Source organism: Cervus elaphus, chromosome 8 (genome assembly GCF_910594005.1).
Source record: "Cervus elaphus chromosome 8, mCerEla1.1, whole genome shotgun sequence".
NCBI lineage: Eukaryota > Metazoa > Chordata > Mammalia > Artiodactyla > Cervidae > Cervus > Cervus elaphus.
Window position 1 is genome coordinate 44,735,470 of NC_057822.1, and position 14,726 is coordinate 44,750,195.

At 42.4% G+C, this 14,726-nt stretch overlaps 1 protein-coding gene across 2 annotated transcripts in view; it reads right to left on the reverse strand.

The window, feature by feature from the left end:
• The window catches only part of LOC122698813 (aldehyde oxidase 4), an 82,224-nt gene continuing 67,498 nt past the window's right edge, over nt 1-14,726 (reverse strand). For both annotated transcript variants that reach the window (XM_043910439.1, XM_043910440.1), the window contains 7 exons: nt 13,123-13,197; nt 11,894-11,946; nt 11,312-11,426; nt 11,085-11,150; nt 4,745-4,930; nt 2,179-2,346; nt 1-999 (listed from right to left, as the gene is read on the reverse strand). In XM_043910439.1, the coding sequence (XP_043766374.1) occupies nt 946-999; nt 2,179-2,346; nt 4,745-4,930; nt 11,085-11,150; nt 11,312-11,426; nt 11,894-11,946; nt 13,123-13,197 (717 nt within the window). In that variant the 3' untranslated portion in view covers nt 1-945. The remainder of the gene's footprint in view (nt 1,000-2,178; nt 2,347-4,744; nt 4,931-11,084; nt 11,151-11,311; nt 11,427-11,893; nt 11,947-13,122; nt 13,198-14,726) is intronic.

Here is a 14,726-nt window from a genome sequence, read left to right on the forward strand (position 1 = left end):
TCCCAACAAATGATTTAGTTTATTCGTGTTTTCAAACTTCACAGGAGACTGAACATCTTCTCTGGCATAAGACTACATTTCCTCAGGAAAATGCAATGTAAAACAGCTAAGAAATAACTGAAAGAGAACCCTGAGGATTTTGTGGCCCTTTGATAGCAAAAGGAAGGGGGCTCTGATTTCACTGTTTAGACACTAAGCCAAAAGAAGGGACACCAGGGTGATCTGAGAGAGCCGTTTTAGTCTGTGTTGTTTCCCAGGTAAGGAAGACATGGTACCATGTGCATGGCTCATGGCAGAGGAGGACCTGCGGGAGGCTCTGGATAGTTTACCTCTCTAAGCCCCATCTAAATGGGCTGCATGGGAGGAACGGCAGGAACCAAGGATTGTGGTGGGCTTTCAAGTTGGAGATCATGAGCAGGTTTCAAGCATCTCTTCCAACTCTGCCTTCAGAGACCTCTTGTCTGTGGTTTGGAGTTGGCCGACATGGGGTATTTACAACGTGGAAATTGGCAAACAAAACAAATCATTGATTTTTCGAGGGGAACTGGCTACTACTAGCACACCATTGGCTCTGGGGAATCCCAAGAGTTTTGGGGGTGAATGATTTCGGGGGTGAGCACACTTGTGTAGAACAAAGTATGAGCAGTCTGTATTGAGTTGTTGGGTAATGAAAACTCCACCACTGTTGAAAATTCTGATGCTGTAGATATTCATGATAATACAAATGAAAAGAAGAATTTTTGATTCTAAACTTTCTTTATACATTTTGGTGAAAATGTGAATTCTAAAACATATCATACAGTGGCCTAAACCACAGAGAACAATGAAAAGATGCTAAAATTACCCTTGACAATTGGGGGCCAACCTACATTTTGCTTGGGTTTGAAAATTTTAATTTCAAACATGTATTCTTGCATTTTTTGAGGAAAACACATTTTCTGAGGATTAAGACACATGGATGGACCAAGGTGTAAATGTTGATGGATCATCTCTGGGAATCTAAAGAAGATCAAAAGAAAAAATTATTAATAAAATATTGCCATATGAAATAAGTTGTAATTCATAAGACAAATATTTTTTAAAAAAGGAAAGTCAATATCCATTTTATTCTTATCAAAATTAGATAATTTTCATATTTCTTTCAATCCGTGAGTTTTGAATTTCCTTATTCTCATATACTTCTTATGTTTAGGATAAGATGCATCTTATTCAGAAGCCCTGTAATTTCAAAGGCATAAAGTGCAACCTAATTCTTAAAAAGTTTTTAATTGGAGGATAATTGCTTTACAATGTTGTGTTGGTTTCTGCTGTATAGCAACATGAATCAGCTATAAGTAGGCAAGTGTCTCCTCCCTCTTGAGGCAATCTAATTTTACACCAGAGATTCATTTAGGGCTGCAGTAAGCAGTTCAGTATAGAAACAGTCTCTGATGATAGTTCTAGATGAATTTTTAGCAGCTGGAAAATGGACCTATGATCCATTAGTGTGTGATTACAGGGCAAATCAAAGTGTGCCCAGTGACTTGATGTGTGTGCATGCATGCTAAGTCACTTTAGTCGTGTCTGACTCTTTGCGATGCTATGGACTGTAACCCACTAGTATCCTCTGTCCATGGGATTCTCCAGGCAAGAATACTGGAGTGGGTTGCCATGCCCTCCTCCAGGGAATCTTCCCAACCCAGGAATTGAACTCATGTCTCTTGCATTGGCAAGCAGGTTCTTCACCACTAGTGCCACCTGGGAAGCCCTGTGACTTGATAGTTTCATTTAAATTATTTTCATTAGTTTGCTCAACAAATATTTTCAGAATAATTGACCAGATCTGATGTCTATTTAATCTTATTTAGTTATTGAGGTAATGAAAATAACATGTCAGTTTCATCTTACAAAATGTTTAAAGTAACCTAGCATGTCCATTTGATATGAGCACTGGGTCAGTTGTGTGTTTTTATTTGGGATCTGAAACTTTAAACCATCATTTGAAGAGGGTCGCTCACTTTGCAGCTGTATTTGCAGTTTGAAGCATATAAGAAGTAGTAAGTGAAGCCAGAATGAGAATTTTCAATGGAAAAGATAAACTTGCCCTGTAATTTTTTCATGGCTGTCAGATCCATACCAAGAACCTGAAAGTTCACACAAGGGGTGATTCTAATAGGGAGCTCTCCTCACCACCCTTACCATGTCAGTGAACTGATCCACACAAGTCATTCTAATCAACTCAGGGGTTGCTGGGCTACTCAGGGTGAAAGTCTTGGTCAGCCCCCTCTCTCTTCGGGCAGCAGCCACAGCATCATATATGGCGAACAACACGGAGGATCCCAGGAACATTCCAGCCTCACCTAACCCCTGAGAAGGAGGGTAAAAGGCTGTCAGAATTGCATGGTTCTTTTAGGACTAATTTGTGTATACACACACACACACACACACACACTCACTCACTCCTCCTGGCTTTACAACCCTCTGAATGGATTGCATCAGAATTACCAGAATCGAATTCCCACCCTACCCCCTCTGCTTCCCACCCTCCCCACTCCCCCCATCACTCCCCAACCTGCTGATTTGTGTATGGGGGGTCCTCCTCAGAGTGGCTCATGGAAATGTCCCAGGGCCATCAGGACAGTGGGCAGCTAAAATCTCCTGTCTCTCCCTGCCCTCCCACTGCAACCTCTCCCCACCCAAGTAAAGTTCTGGAGACAGAAGCCCTTAGGGCCCTCTAGGATACTCCAATTGCAGCTCCAGACTATTTTCACTGAACTCAAGACCACAACAAAACAATAATAATCTTTGTAGCCGAGCTTGAAAGACAGTGAGATGGTTGCCCCTGGAGGGTGGACTGTTGAAGTCTTTGTATGTATTAACAATGGTTGCCCCTGGAGGGTGGACTGGAGGGAGGACTGTGGAAGTCTTTGTATGTGTTAACAATGGCTGCCCCTGGAGGGTGGACTGTGGAAGTCTTTGTATGTGTTAACAATGGCTGCCCCTGGAGGGTGGACTGGAGGGTGGACTGTGGAAGTCTCTGTTTGTGTTAACAATGGCTGCCCCTGGAGGGTGGACTGGAGGGTGGACTGTGGAAGCCTTTGTATGTGTTAGCTTCCTTGACTGTGTGTTGAGTGCTTTTGAATGAACAATGTGGTGGCATTACATGCTGAATAATTCAGCAATGCTTCTTTTTACTAATTTTTCTTCTTTCTTTCTTCAACGTGTTCCGGTCCTTGGTCTGTGTCCAGGGACTTGATGGTTCCAAGGGCCCAAGCAGATAAAGGCTATCCCAGTCTGTGGTGTTCTCTCTGAAGCAAATGTGGGGGAGAGGGGGAGAGGAGGAGCTGGCAGAGGAGGGTTTTCCTCTGAGGAGAGGGGAGGCGGGGAGAGCAGGGAGTAGACCGGGCAGAGAGGTGGCTAGGTCCTGAGGGCCAGGGCTGTGCCCTGTGTCAGGATGGTCTTGATGTCCCTGGTCAAGGTCTGGTGAAGTGGAGGTAGAGACCATTTGGACAGGAAGTCTCACCTTCCTCCCAACCTGGTCTACTCCCAATAAAGAGAGGGAAAGCCTGAGGTTAAAGTTGCCATCTGTCTGGCCAGATGTGGGCCTAGAATAGAACTTCAGTTGGAGAAGCTGTGTGTTTTCCACACGTGTTTGAGGACCTTGCCCTAAGTCTTTATGAGCCAGTGAGAGCTCATTGGCTCTATGCCTAGGGTCAACACCTCCTGTATTTGTGGCATTAACACCTCAGAGTAAACTCAGTGAGAAGCTTGTGTGAAAGTTTATCCTGACTTGGGGAGAGTGCGGGGAGAGGCAGTGTAGATAAGAAAGTTTGCAGAAAACAAAGTCCAGGGCCAGTGAAATATGTCTACTTCAGTTTAATCTCATGGTGGCATTTAGCCTAATGACCCAAGATGTCTGCTCACTCCTTAGCCCTTCTCATCTGATTCAAACTCATTTCATAATCTCTCCTGAGAGCAACTGAACAACCACCCAAGAGTGAAGACTACTTGGGCTTCTGAAGTCACCGAATGTTTGCTTTTTTTCCCCTTCTTCTTTTGGGATTTGCAATTGCAAAGGTTAAGTGAATTCACGGGACTGCTTATATTTCTTTTTCTAAAAACATTATTTTTATTTATTTGGCTGTGCTGGACCTTAGCCGTGGTACACAGGATCTTTAGTTGTAGCATGTGAATCCTCCCAGTTGGTGCATGGGGGATCTGGTTCCCTGACCAGGGGTCAAACCCTGACCCCCTGTATTGGGAGCACAGAATCTTAGCCACTGGACCACCAGGGAAGTCCCTGTATTACTGTTTATTGACAGAGTAGGTTGTTATGGGATGAACTGTGCCTCCTCAAATTCAGATTCTGAAGTCTTAACCCTAACTACCTCAGACTGGGACCATATTTGGAAATAAGGTCTTTAGAGAGATAATTAAGTTTAAGATAATTAAATTTAAGATAATTAGGTTTAAGATAATTAAGGAATGAGGTTTTTAGGGTAGACCCCAATCCAGTATGACTGGTGTGCTTTTAAGAAAAAAAATGTTAGGACACAGAGACACATTAAGTATATGATAAACACATGATCATATAAAGGCATGGGGAGAAGGTGTACATCTGCCAGTCAAAGAGAGGCTTCAAAATAAATCACATCTTCAACTTGGACCCCCACATCAGGAACTGTGAGAAAATGTATCTCCATTGTTTAAGCAACCTAGTCTGTGGTGTTTTGTTATGGCAGCCCTAACAAACTCGAGTTCTTACCTTGGACGAGTAGATGGCGATGGGATTTTGGGAACGCACCAAAGTGACATTGAACTCTTCAGGTATTTCAGTGACTGTGGGGATTTTGTAGTCATCTGGACCCCGAGAGTAAAGCACGCCTTCTGGGGAGTATTTCAGCTCTTCTATGGTATAGAATCCCATGCCTTGGACAAATGCTCCTTCAATCTACCGGCAAAAATTCCAGTTCGTAAGTATGTGATGTTGGTTGAATAAGTATTCCTGTGTGACTGAAAATGGAGCTCTGCACTATAATAAGCCACTCTTGAAGGCACTGTGGTGACTGTATGAATGGTCCCCAGGATTTGGAGCCTGCCATCCAGAGGTAGCCTGGTCTCATCCCCAGCTCTTCTCACCAGAGACCCCACCCTCCAGGGACCTGACACTTCTCAAATTCTGGGTAACGTGCCAAATCCATCAGATTCATTCAGATCTCCAAGTCTTCATGGTTTGTTTTTTTTTTCCATATTTTTTGGCCACGGCCATGAGGCTTGTGGGATCTTAGTTTCCCAACCAGGAATAGAACCCAGGTCAGGGCAGTGAAAGCACCGAGTCTTAACCACTGGACCACCAGGAATTCCCAGGACCTCCAAGTCTTTGTAAAGCAGTTTACTCCCTTCATTGTTCACCACTCAGCTTGTCCACCTGGCAAATGCCTATTCATCCTCCAAGTCCAGTCAAAGAAAAACTGGCTCTTTGCAGACTTTTGGGTCCTCCAACCATCCAAGTCCATCCTCGGTGGACTTAGGAACTGCCTCCTCAGGTTCACAGCATCTTGAACAAGTTACCCTGTCATGGTGGCATCGGAGGGCATTTTTCCTGTATACTCTCTGTTCTGTTCTTGCTCTTACTTCACTCTCACTAGCTCGTAAGTACACCGAGGCTTGACCTTCCTGTATTCTGTTCTTACTCATGGTGCCTGGCACGTGGATTCTCAATAAATGTCTGTTGAATTAGTTGTTAAAGAAGCCACTCTCTTAATTTGTCCCACCTTCTCCTTCCCCTGTTGTGCCCACAAGTCTGTTCTCTATGTCTGCCTCTCTATTCCTGCCCTGCAAAGAGGTTCATCAGTACCATTTTTCTAGATTCCATATATATGGGTGAATATATGATATTTGTTTTTCTCTTTCTGACTTACTTCACTCTGTATAACAGACTACTCTAGGTTCAGCGAACTGAGAGAGTAGCACTGAAACAGACATTACCATATGTAACATAGAAAGCTAAGGGGAAATTGTGTAACACAGAACACCCATCCTGATACTCTGCGACAACCTAGAGGGGTGGGATGAGGTGGGGGTGGAAGGGAGGCAGCTCACGAGGGAGGGGGACGTATGTATCCTTATCGCGGATTCACCTTGTTGTATGGCAGAAACCAGCACAACATTGTAGAGCAATTATCCTCCAATTAAATAAAGCAGTTAAAAGCAATTAAAAAAAATAAAGAAGCTAACATTAAAGGAACATGAACTAGAATAAATGAAACCATGACACTGTATTTGTTATAATTTCTGCATTTCATTATTTCCCTTTATAATTTACTATGGAGACTATATCAGTGTTAAACAAGGTGGGTTGGAAGAAATATTTTTATTAAATTAAATATTTTAAAATTAAAGTCATGCTGTGTCCTATTTACAAATGATTGTGTTCTTAGGGAAAAGAAAGATCTTGTTTAAAAGGAGTGTCTTCCTGGAGGTTAAAAATTGAAGTAGAGTTTGCATTTTATTGAAATATAAAATTACAGAATAAGGTAAATAAATTTAAACACTAAATTTGAGTATTTCCAAATGCTTGTCCCTAAGGAAAAGATCAGATTCCAAGAGTTGCAGTCTCACCCACTTGTGGTTTTCTTTCTTTTTCCAATGGGAAAAATGCAAGATAGTCCTGATCATGACCTCTCCCTTTCTGCCTCTGCTTAAGCAATAAAAAGGCAGGAATGAGCTAGGAGGAAGGGGAAGAAAAGGGAATGGGAGGTGGGGTTTGTGGTTCCTAAGCTTTACCCACTTGCAGTGAATTTCAGGTTAAAAGTGCTTTTGCACAATGAAGGAAACTATAAGCAAGGTGAAAAGACAGCCTTCAGAATGGGAGAAAATAATAGTAAATGAAGCAACTGACAAAGAATTAATCTCAAAGATATACAAACAGCTTATGCAGCTCAATTCCAGAAAAATAAACAACCCAATCAAAAAAATGGGCCAAAGAACTAAACAGACATTTCTCCAAAGAAGACATACAGATGGCTAACAAACACATGAAAAGATGCTCAACATCACTCATTATCAGAGAAATGCAAATCAAAACCACAATGAGATACCATCTCACGCTGGTCAGAATGGCTGCTATCAAAAAGTCTATAAACAATAAATGCTGGAGAGGGTGTGGAGAAAAGGGAATCCTCTTACACTGTTGGTGGGAATGCAAACTAGTACAGCCACTATGGAGAATGGTGTGAAGATTCCTTAAAAAACTGGAAAGAGAACTGCCATACAACCCAGCAATCCCACTGCTGGGCATACACACTGAGGAAACCAGAATTGAAAGAGACACATGTACCCCAATGTTCATTGTGGCACTGTTTATAATAGCCAGGACATGGAAGCAACCTAGATGCCCATCAGCAGATGAATGGATAAGAAAGCTGTGGTACATATGCACAATGGAATATTACTTAGCTATTAAAAAGAACACATTTGAATCGATTCTAATGAGGTGGATGAAACTGAAGCCTATTATACAGAGTGAAGCAAGTCAGAAAGAGACACACCAATATAGTATATTAACACATATACAAGGACTTTAGAAAGATGGTAACCCTATATGTGAGACAGCAAAAAAGACACAGATATAAAGAACAGACTTTTGGACTCTGTGGAAGATGGCGAGGGTGGGATGATTTGAGAGAATAGCATGGAAACATGTATATCACCATATGTGGAATAGATCACCAGTCCAAGTTCGATGCATGAAATAGGGCACTCAAAGTCGGTGCCCTGGGACAACCCAGAGGTATGGGATGGGGAGGGAGGTGGGAGGGGGGTTTGGGATGGTGAACACATGTACAGAAGTGGCTGATTCATGTCAATGTATGGCAAAAACCACCACGATATTATAAAGTAATTAGTCTCCAATTATAATAAATAATTTTTTTAAAAAGTGGGGAATCCAGTCTCAACCTAGCAAGGTTATGATGGAGCTAGTCTAGGACTGGATGGGCCAGGGATCCTCATTTCCAATAAACTCTACAGGTCTTCTGTTGCAGACTCTGAGGATCACATTTTGAGCAATACCGAGTGGCCCATTTGTTCCTTATAAAGTACATCAATCTAGATAAACCAGTCTCCCAGGACTTAGGACAGTGGGAAACTGTTTGCATATGAAAGCACCACAGGTCTGTCGGGTGTGAAGCCAAGCTGCTCAGCCTGTGTAGACTGTTCCTAAGGTGTGGAATGGCACTAGTCAACCCCAACAGCTGGGACTGGTCGGTAGGTTTCCGGTGGGCTAATGCTGCTGGTTTGTGGGAACCCACTGTGAGTAACAGGCTAGAAAAAAAGCAAAGTTATGCCAACAGTTGGAAAGGTTTTAACTCTAAATTTAAAAAGCCTTTGGACATGTTCATTTTATTTGTGAGATAAAAATCAGAAATTCAGCAAGAGGGGAAAAACTTTTAGCATTTCTTTTTCCCTTATATTTTGCTACATTGTGGTCTACTTAAAACCAATGTTAATATGAATACTGTTATAACTTTCTATTAGGAATTTATATAGTGTTCCCTAACTATGAACATATTAATGTCCACTGAGGACTGTGGCTCAGATCATGAACTCTTTATTGCAAAATTCAGACTTAAATTGAAGAAAGTAGGGAAAACCCCTAGACCATTCAGGTGTGACCTGAATCCAATCCCTTGCGATTATACAGTGGAAGGGACAAATAGATTCAAGGGATTAGATATGATAGAGTGCCTGAAGAACTACAGACAGAGGTTCATAACATTGTACAGGAGACGGTGATCAAAACTATCCCCAAGAAAAAGAAATGCAAAGGCAAAATGGTTGTCTGAGGAGGCCTTAGAAATAGCTGAGAAAAGAAGAGAAGCTAAAGGCAAAGGAGAAAAGGAAAGATCTAAATGCAGACTTCCAAAGAATAGCAAGGAGAGATAAGAAAGTCTTCTCAAGTGATCAATACAAAGAAATAGAGGAAAATAACAGAATGGGAAAGACTAGAGATCTCTTCAGGGAGAAGGAAATGGCAACCCACTCCAGTATTCTTGCCTGGAGAATTCTGTGAGCAGAGGAGCCTGGTGGGCTACTGTCCATGGGGTCACATAGAGTTGGACATGACCGAAGCGACTTAGCAGCAGCAGCAGCAGCAGCAGAGATCTCTTCAAGAAAATTAGAGTTACCAAGCGAACATTTCATGCCAAGATGGGCACAATTAAGGACAGAAACAGTATGGACCTAACAGAAGCAGAAGGTATTAAGAAGAGGTGGTAAGAATATATAGAAGAACTATACAAAAAAGGTCTTAATGACCCAGATAACCATAATGGTGTGATCATTCACCTAGAACCAGACATCCTGGAGTGCAAAGTCAAGTGGGCCTTAGGAAGCATCACTACAAACAAAGCTAGTGGAGGTAATGGAATTCCAGCTGAGCTGTTTCAAATCCTGAAAGATGATGCTGTGAAAGTGCTGCACTCAATATGCCAACAAATTTGGAAAACTCAGCAGTGGCCACAGGACTGGAAAAGGTCAGTATTCATCCCAATTCCAAAGAAAGGCAATGTCAAAGAATGTTTAAACTACCACACAATTGCACTCATCTCACATGCTAGCAAAGTAATGCTCAAAATTCTCCAAGCTAGGCTGCAATAGTACATGAACTGAAAACTTCTAGATGTTCAAGCTGGATTTAGAAAAGGCAAATAAACCAGAGATCAAATTGCCAACATCTGTTGGATCATCAAAAAAGCAAGAGAATTCTGGGAAAACATTTCCTTCTGCTTCATTGACTATGCTAAACCCTTGGATTGTGTGGATCACAATAAACTCTGGAAAGTTCTTCAAGAGATGGGAATACCACACCACCTTCCTTGCCTTGAGAAATATGTATGCAGATCAAGAAGCAACAGTTAAAATTGGACATGGAAAAATGGACTGGTTCCAAATTGGGAAAGAAGTATGTTAAGGCTGTATACTGTACCTTGCTTATTTAACTTATATGCAGAGTACATCATGAGAAATGCTGGGCTGGAGGAAGCAAAAGCTGGAATCAAGATTGCTAGGAGAAATATCAATAACCTCAGATATGCAGATGACACCACCTTTAGGACAGAAGGTGAAGAGGAACTAAAGAGCCTCTTGATGAAGGTGAAAGAGGAGAGTGAAAAAGCTGGCTTAAAACTCAACATTCAAAAAAAAGATTGTGGCAGCTTGTCCCAACACTTCATGGAAACAATGGAAACAGTGACAGACTCTGTTTTCTTGGGCTCCAAAATCACTGCAGATGGTGACTGCAGCCATGAAATTAAAAGATACTTTCTCCTTGGAAGAAAAGCTACAACCAACCTAGACAGCATATTAAAAAGCAGAGATACTACTTTGCTAACAAAGGTCCATATAGTCAAAGCTACGGTTTTTCTAGTAGTCATGTATGGATGTGAGAGTTGGACCATAAAGAAAGCTGAGTGCTGAAGAATTGATGCTTTTGAACTGTGGTGTTGGAGAAGATTCTTGAGAGTCCCTTGGACTGCAAAGAAATCAAGCCAGTCTGTCCTAAAGGAAATCAGTCCTGAATATTCATTGGAAGGACTGATGCTGAAGTGGAACCTCTAATACACTGGCCTCCTGATGTGAAAAACTGGCTCATTTGAAAAGACCCTGATGCTGGGAAAGATTGAAGACAGGAGGAGAAGGGGATGACAGAGGATGAGATGGTTGGATGGCATCACCAACTTGATGGACATGAGTTTGAACAAGCTCTGGGAGTTGGTGATCGACAGGGAAGCCTGGTGTGCTGCAGTCCATGGGGTCACAAAGAGTCAGACACAACTGAGCAACTGAACTGAACAAAACTGAGGCTAAATTAGAAAGCTAAATTAGAAATCATACATATTCCTGCCATAAAGGCAACCACTGAAGAAAAGACAACTTTTTCTTGAATATTCTTCAAATATCTTATCTATTTGTGTGTGCAGTGTATAATATATACTGTAGAATACTTGTATCAGGCATAAACAACATTTAGAGGACTCTGGGAAAGAATTTTCTAAAGGGAACTGACCAAAACCCCCTGTGGCAGCGGTTCTGGTATCACACACCTGTCCAATGTCCACAGCTGGGTTTATGCTGAAAGCAGCATCCATGAAGATGTCAGTCCTAAGGAGCTGAAAACACATGAGAGAAAATGCACAATTGGAAATACTGTTTACTTAAAACAGATCTGGACTCAAATTATATATCTGTCCCTGGTTCTCCCACTGGGAGAATCTTTACAGCACAGAAAACAATGTTTGTGAAGATGGTAAACACTAATGTCGCTCTTTACCTTATGAGCCCCTGTGAGACAGTCGACTTCAACCTCGGAACAGGATGCTCCATAAACAAAATATGGGAAAGCGTCACCTTCCCCCTTCTTCCAGTCCATATTTGCCTGGTAGCCTCTGAGAAGAGAAGCCAGGAATGAAAAGAAAAGGCATTTTCCCACTAGTGGACTGAACGCCCCCTGAGCTCTGGGTCCTGGAGATGAAGAGAGCACCCACCCCGTGGCTGATGCCTCTCTCCCCATTTCCTGAGAGCGGGATGGTAGTGATCAGAGTTGCAAGAGAACCACTGCAGATGTGGGAAGAAGGTCCACTGGTGTCCCACCCCTGCCCTGCAGTGCACAGTTGCTGGGATGGTCAGAGCGGTACGTAGGGAGCTATGGTGTCCCTTCTGGTTGGTTAATAGCTTGGCGGCCCCTGGGAGTCCTTGGCCCTCCCCCTCCTCCCTTTGCACCCCATGACCCAGGGCTGAGGGTTGACAAGGGGCCCAGAAGAGCTCCAGGGCTCTCAGGGCACCTGGTCAGATAGCTGAGTGCACACCATCCTTGCCTAAGTGTAATCTAAGCCAAAACAAGAATGTCCTTTACTTGAAATATCCAGTAGCGGAGAGACTGATGGATTCTTCGTAGGCTTCTGAAATCTGGAAGACATGATTGGTTACAAAGAATAAAAGTTTGGGGAAAGCAGTGAGAAAGGCCTTCCATGAGGGTCTTGCATCCTCTAGTTTGCACTGACCTCTGTGTCTGTGTTCCCCTGGAGTGAGACTCACACCCATACAAGCCACAGGTCAGGCTTTCCAAGGGAGGTGCTTAAAGGCAGCTGCTGGCTGTACTCTGGGACTCTCTATTTTTTGAGGTTGTAGTGTGAAGTTTATTATTTTTTCACCCTTTTTGGCTTTTTAAATTAGAAAACGGGCTAGGCCACATTCATGCACTTGTGTACATTAGGTATTCACACAGGTATGTATATCTATATTTAACACACATATATGTATATGTGTATATGCATGTATGTATTCTTTCCCTGACTTTTTACCAAGTAATTTGAATGGCTGTCTCAGTGTATTATGTCAGCTTCCCTGCTGGAATAAACTGGGTAGTGCTGGGAATACTACTACTAATGGCTATAATAATAAAAACAAAATAATTAATCATTATATTAATTGAATGTAGCTTATTGTATTTAGTATAATTATAGTAATTAAATAATTATTATAAAGTTATTAAAATAGAGTAATCTTTTGATATTAGGATGCTATTATCTCTGTTGCTCTGGTGAGAAAACCAAGGCCTTGAGGCCCCTGGGGACAGGCCCAGGGGGCCTGGGCAGTGACAGGGAAGGGCAGCAAACTGGGTGTGTTTCAGTTTAGACCTTATGCTGTCATCAGGGCTTCCTTGGTGGCTCAGATGGTAAAGAATCTGACTGCAAGGCAGGAAACATGGGTTTAATATCTGGGTAGGGAAGATCCCTTGGGGAAGGAAATGGCAACTCACTTCAGTATTCTGGCCTAGAGAATTCCATGGACAGAGGAACCTGGTGGGCTATAGTCCACGGGGTTACAAAGAGTTAGACACAACTGAGTGACTAACACTTACTACTTATGCTGTCATTGTGCTCTGTGAGATACTGGGCTCTGAAATAAAGTCACATTGCAGTGAACACAGACATCTCTCTTACTCTTTTGGAAAAGAAGAAGTAATGTTAAGAAATGTTTTGTTCATGAAAGGGCACCACCAATTGGTCTGTGCACGCAGGATTTGACCCACCAGGGTGTATTTGCCCTTTTCCGGGCAAGGGTGATAAAGAGAACACTCACCCACTCCTCCCATGTTCCCTTAGGCTTTTTCTTGATGACTGGCTGAAGACGGGCCTTAAGAATTTGGCAGGCATTCTAAAAAGAAATATTTGAAATATCAGAAATGAAGGCCTCAGAGAACAGCAGAATACTTAAATCAATTCAAATGTAGATGATCAGTTTTGTGAACCTGCCTCCTAGTCCTCTGGGCAGGGCTTCTTAAACGTGAGTCATGAATGGAAACCCTCTGAGGGAGACAGACATCCCTGTGGCTCCTGAGGTGTTGACTGAAAATTATTTTTATCATCTTGTTTAAATATGTGTTAACATAAAGTTAGATAGAGTCTCTTTATAGTTATAGCTCTTTGATAACTTTAAAGCAAAAATAAAATGACAAAGCATACAAACCAATCTAAAGACCAATAAAATTCAGCATAACATTAATTCAGTGGGCTGCTGATGTTTTCTGGAGCTAAACTGCTGCTTGGAATGAAGAAAAGTCTGGAGTGCTGAGGCATACATACTTCGGAGTTCATGTGCCTAGTGTGTGCCAATTGACGGATCAATTTTCTCTCTTATTTAAATTGCTATGGACTTTTATTTTGCACTTCATACTTTGCCATCATTCGCTATTCACTGGGCAAGGAAACATCATTCATGTATCAAGTCCATCTCTGCTATTGTTACCTTGACACAAAGTATACTTTTGGTCCCAAATGTGGACAAAGAGATCTCATGGCAATACTCCACTTATAAAGTGATATTCTGATGGTGCAAAACATGCTTGCTTTAATTTTTCAAAGATTTTAATGGAAATGAAAGTAAAAATTATTGAGGTGAAATCTCAGACCCTTAAGATTACCCCTACTGATCCCCAGGTGTTGGTGGGCCTCAACTTGGCTTCCACTCAATTCAAATGCAAATCTATTTACTTGTCTGCCCTTAGTTACTCCTCTCAGCCTCAGAGCCCCCCTCACACCCTCTCTTGGTTTTATTCCTTCTGTTCTGTCATCTCGTCTTTGGGGAATGGCCTCTGGCTTCTCATGCATCAGGGAGAGCCCTGTTTTCATAAATCTGCCTTTGCCGTCTCATTCAGTTTTCAATACTGACCTCATTACCAATGGATACCTTCATTGGTATGCCACGTTCAAGACAAACCTGAGTCACAGACTTCCCGCCTGTCTGCAGCTCAGCTGTTCTTCCCCTCACTGGCACCCTGACCACATGCTCCTGTGTCAAAGCTTTACACCCAACAGTGCGAGGGGCTCCTGAGGTAAGCTTTCCCTTAAGAAAGTGAGATGTTGCAGAGAATTTTGTCCTTCTTTCATAACCTCCTGAATGCCTTTTCTTCCTAAGTAGAATTCTCACACTTTATGTTCTCCAATAAGGTCACCTCCTCCTACTGAAGCTCCAAATGCCAGATATTAATGTTTCTGGCTTCCTTGGCATGATAGAAAAATTTTAAATATGCCAAAGTAAGGAGGGTCATACAATATTCTCCGTATAGCCATATCCAGCTTTGACAGTGAGCACGTACAGCCTGCCTCAGCCCTCAGTTCTCTGTCTCACCTCTCCTGCCTGCCTTCTACTCTGCTTCCCTCCTGGCTGTTCAGGTACCAGGCTCA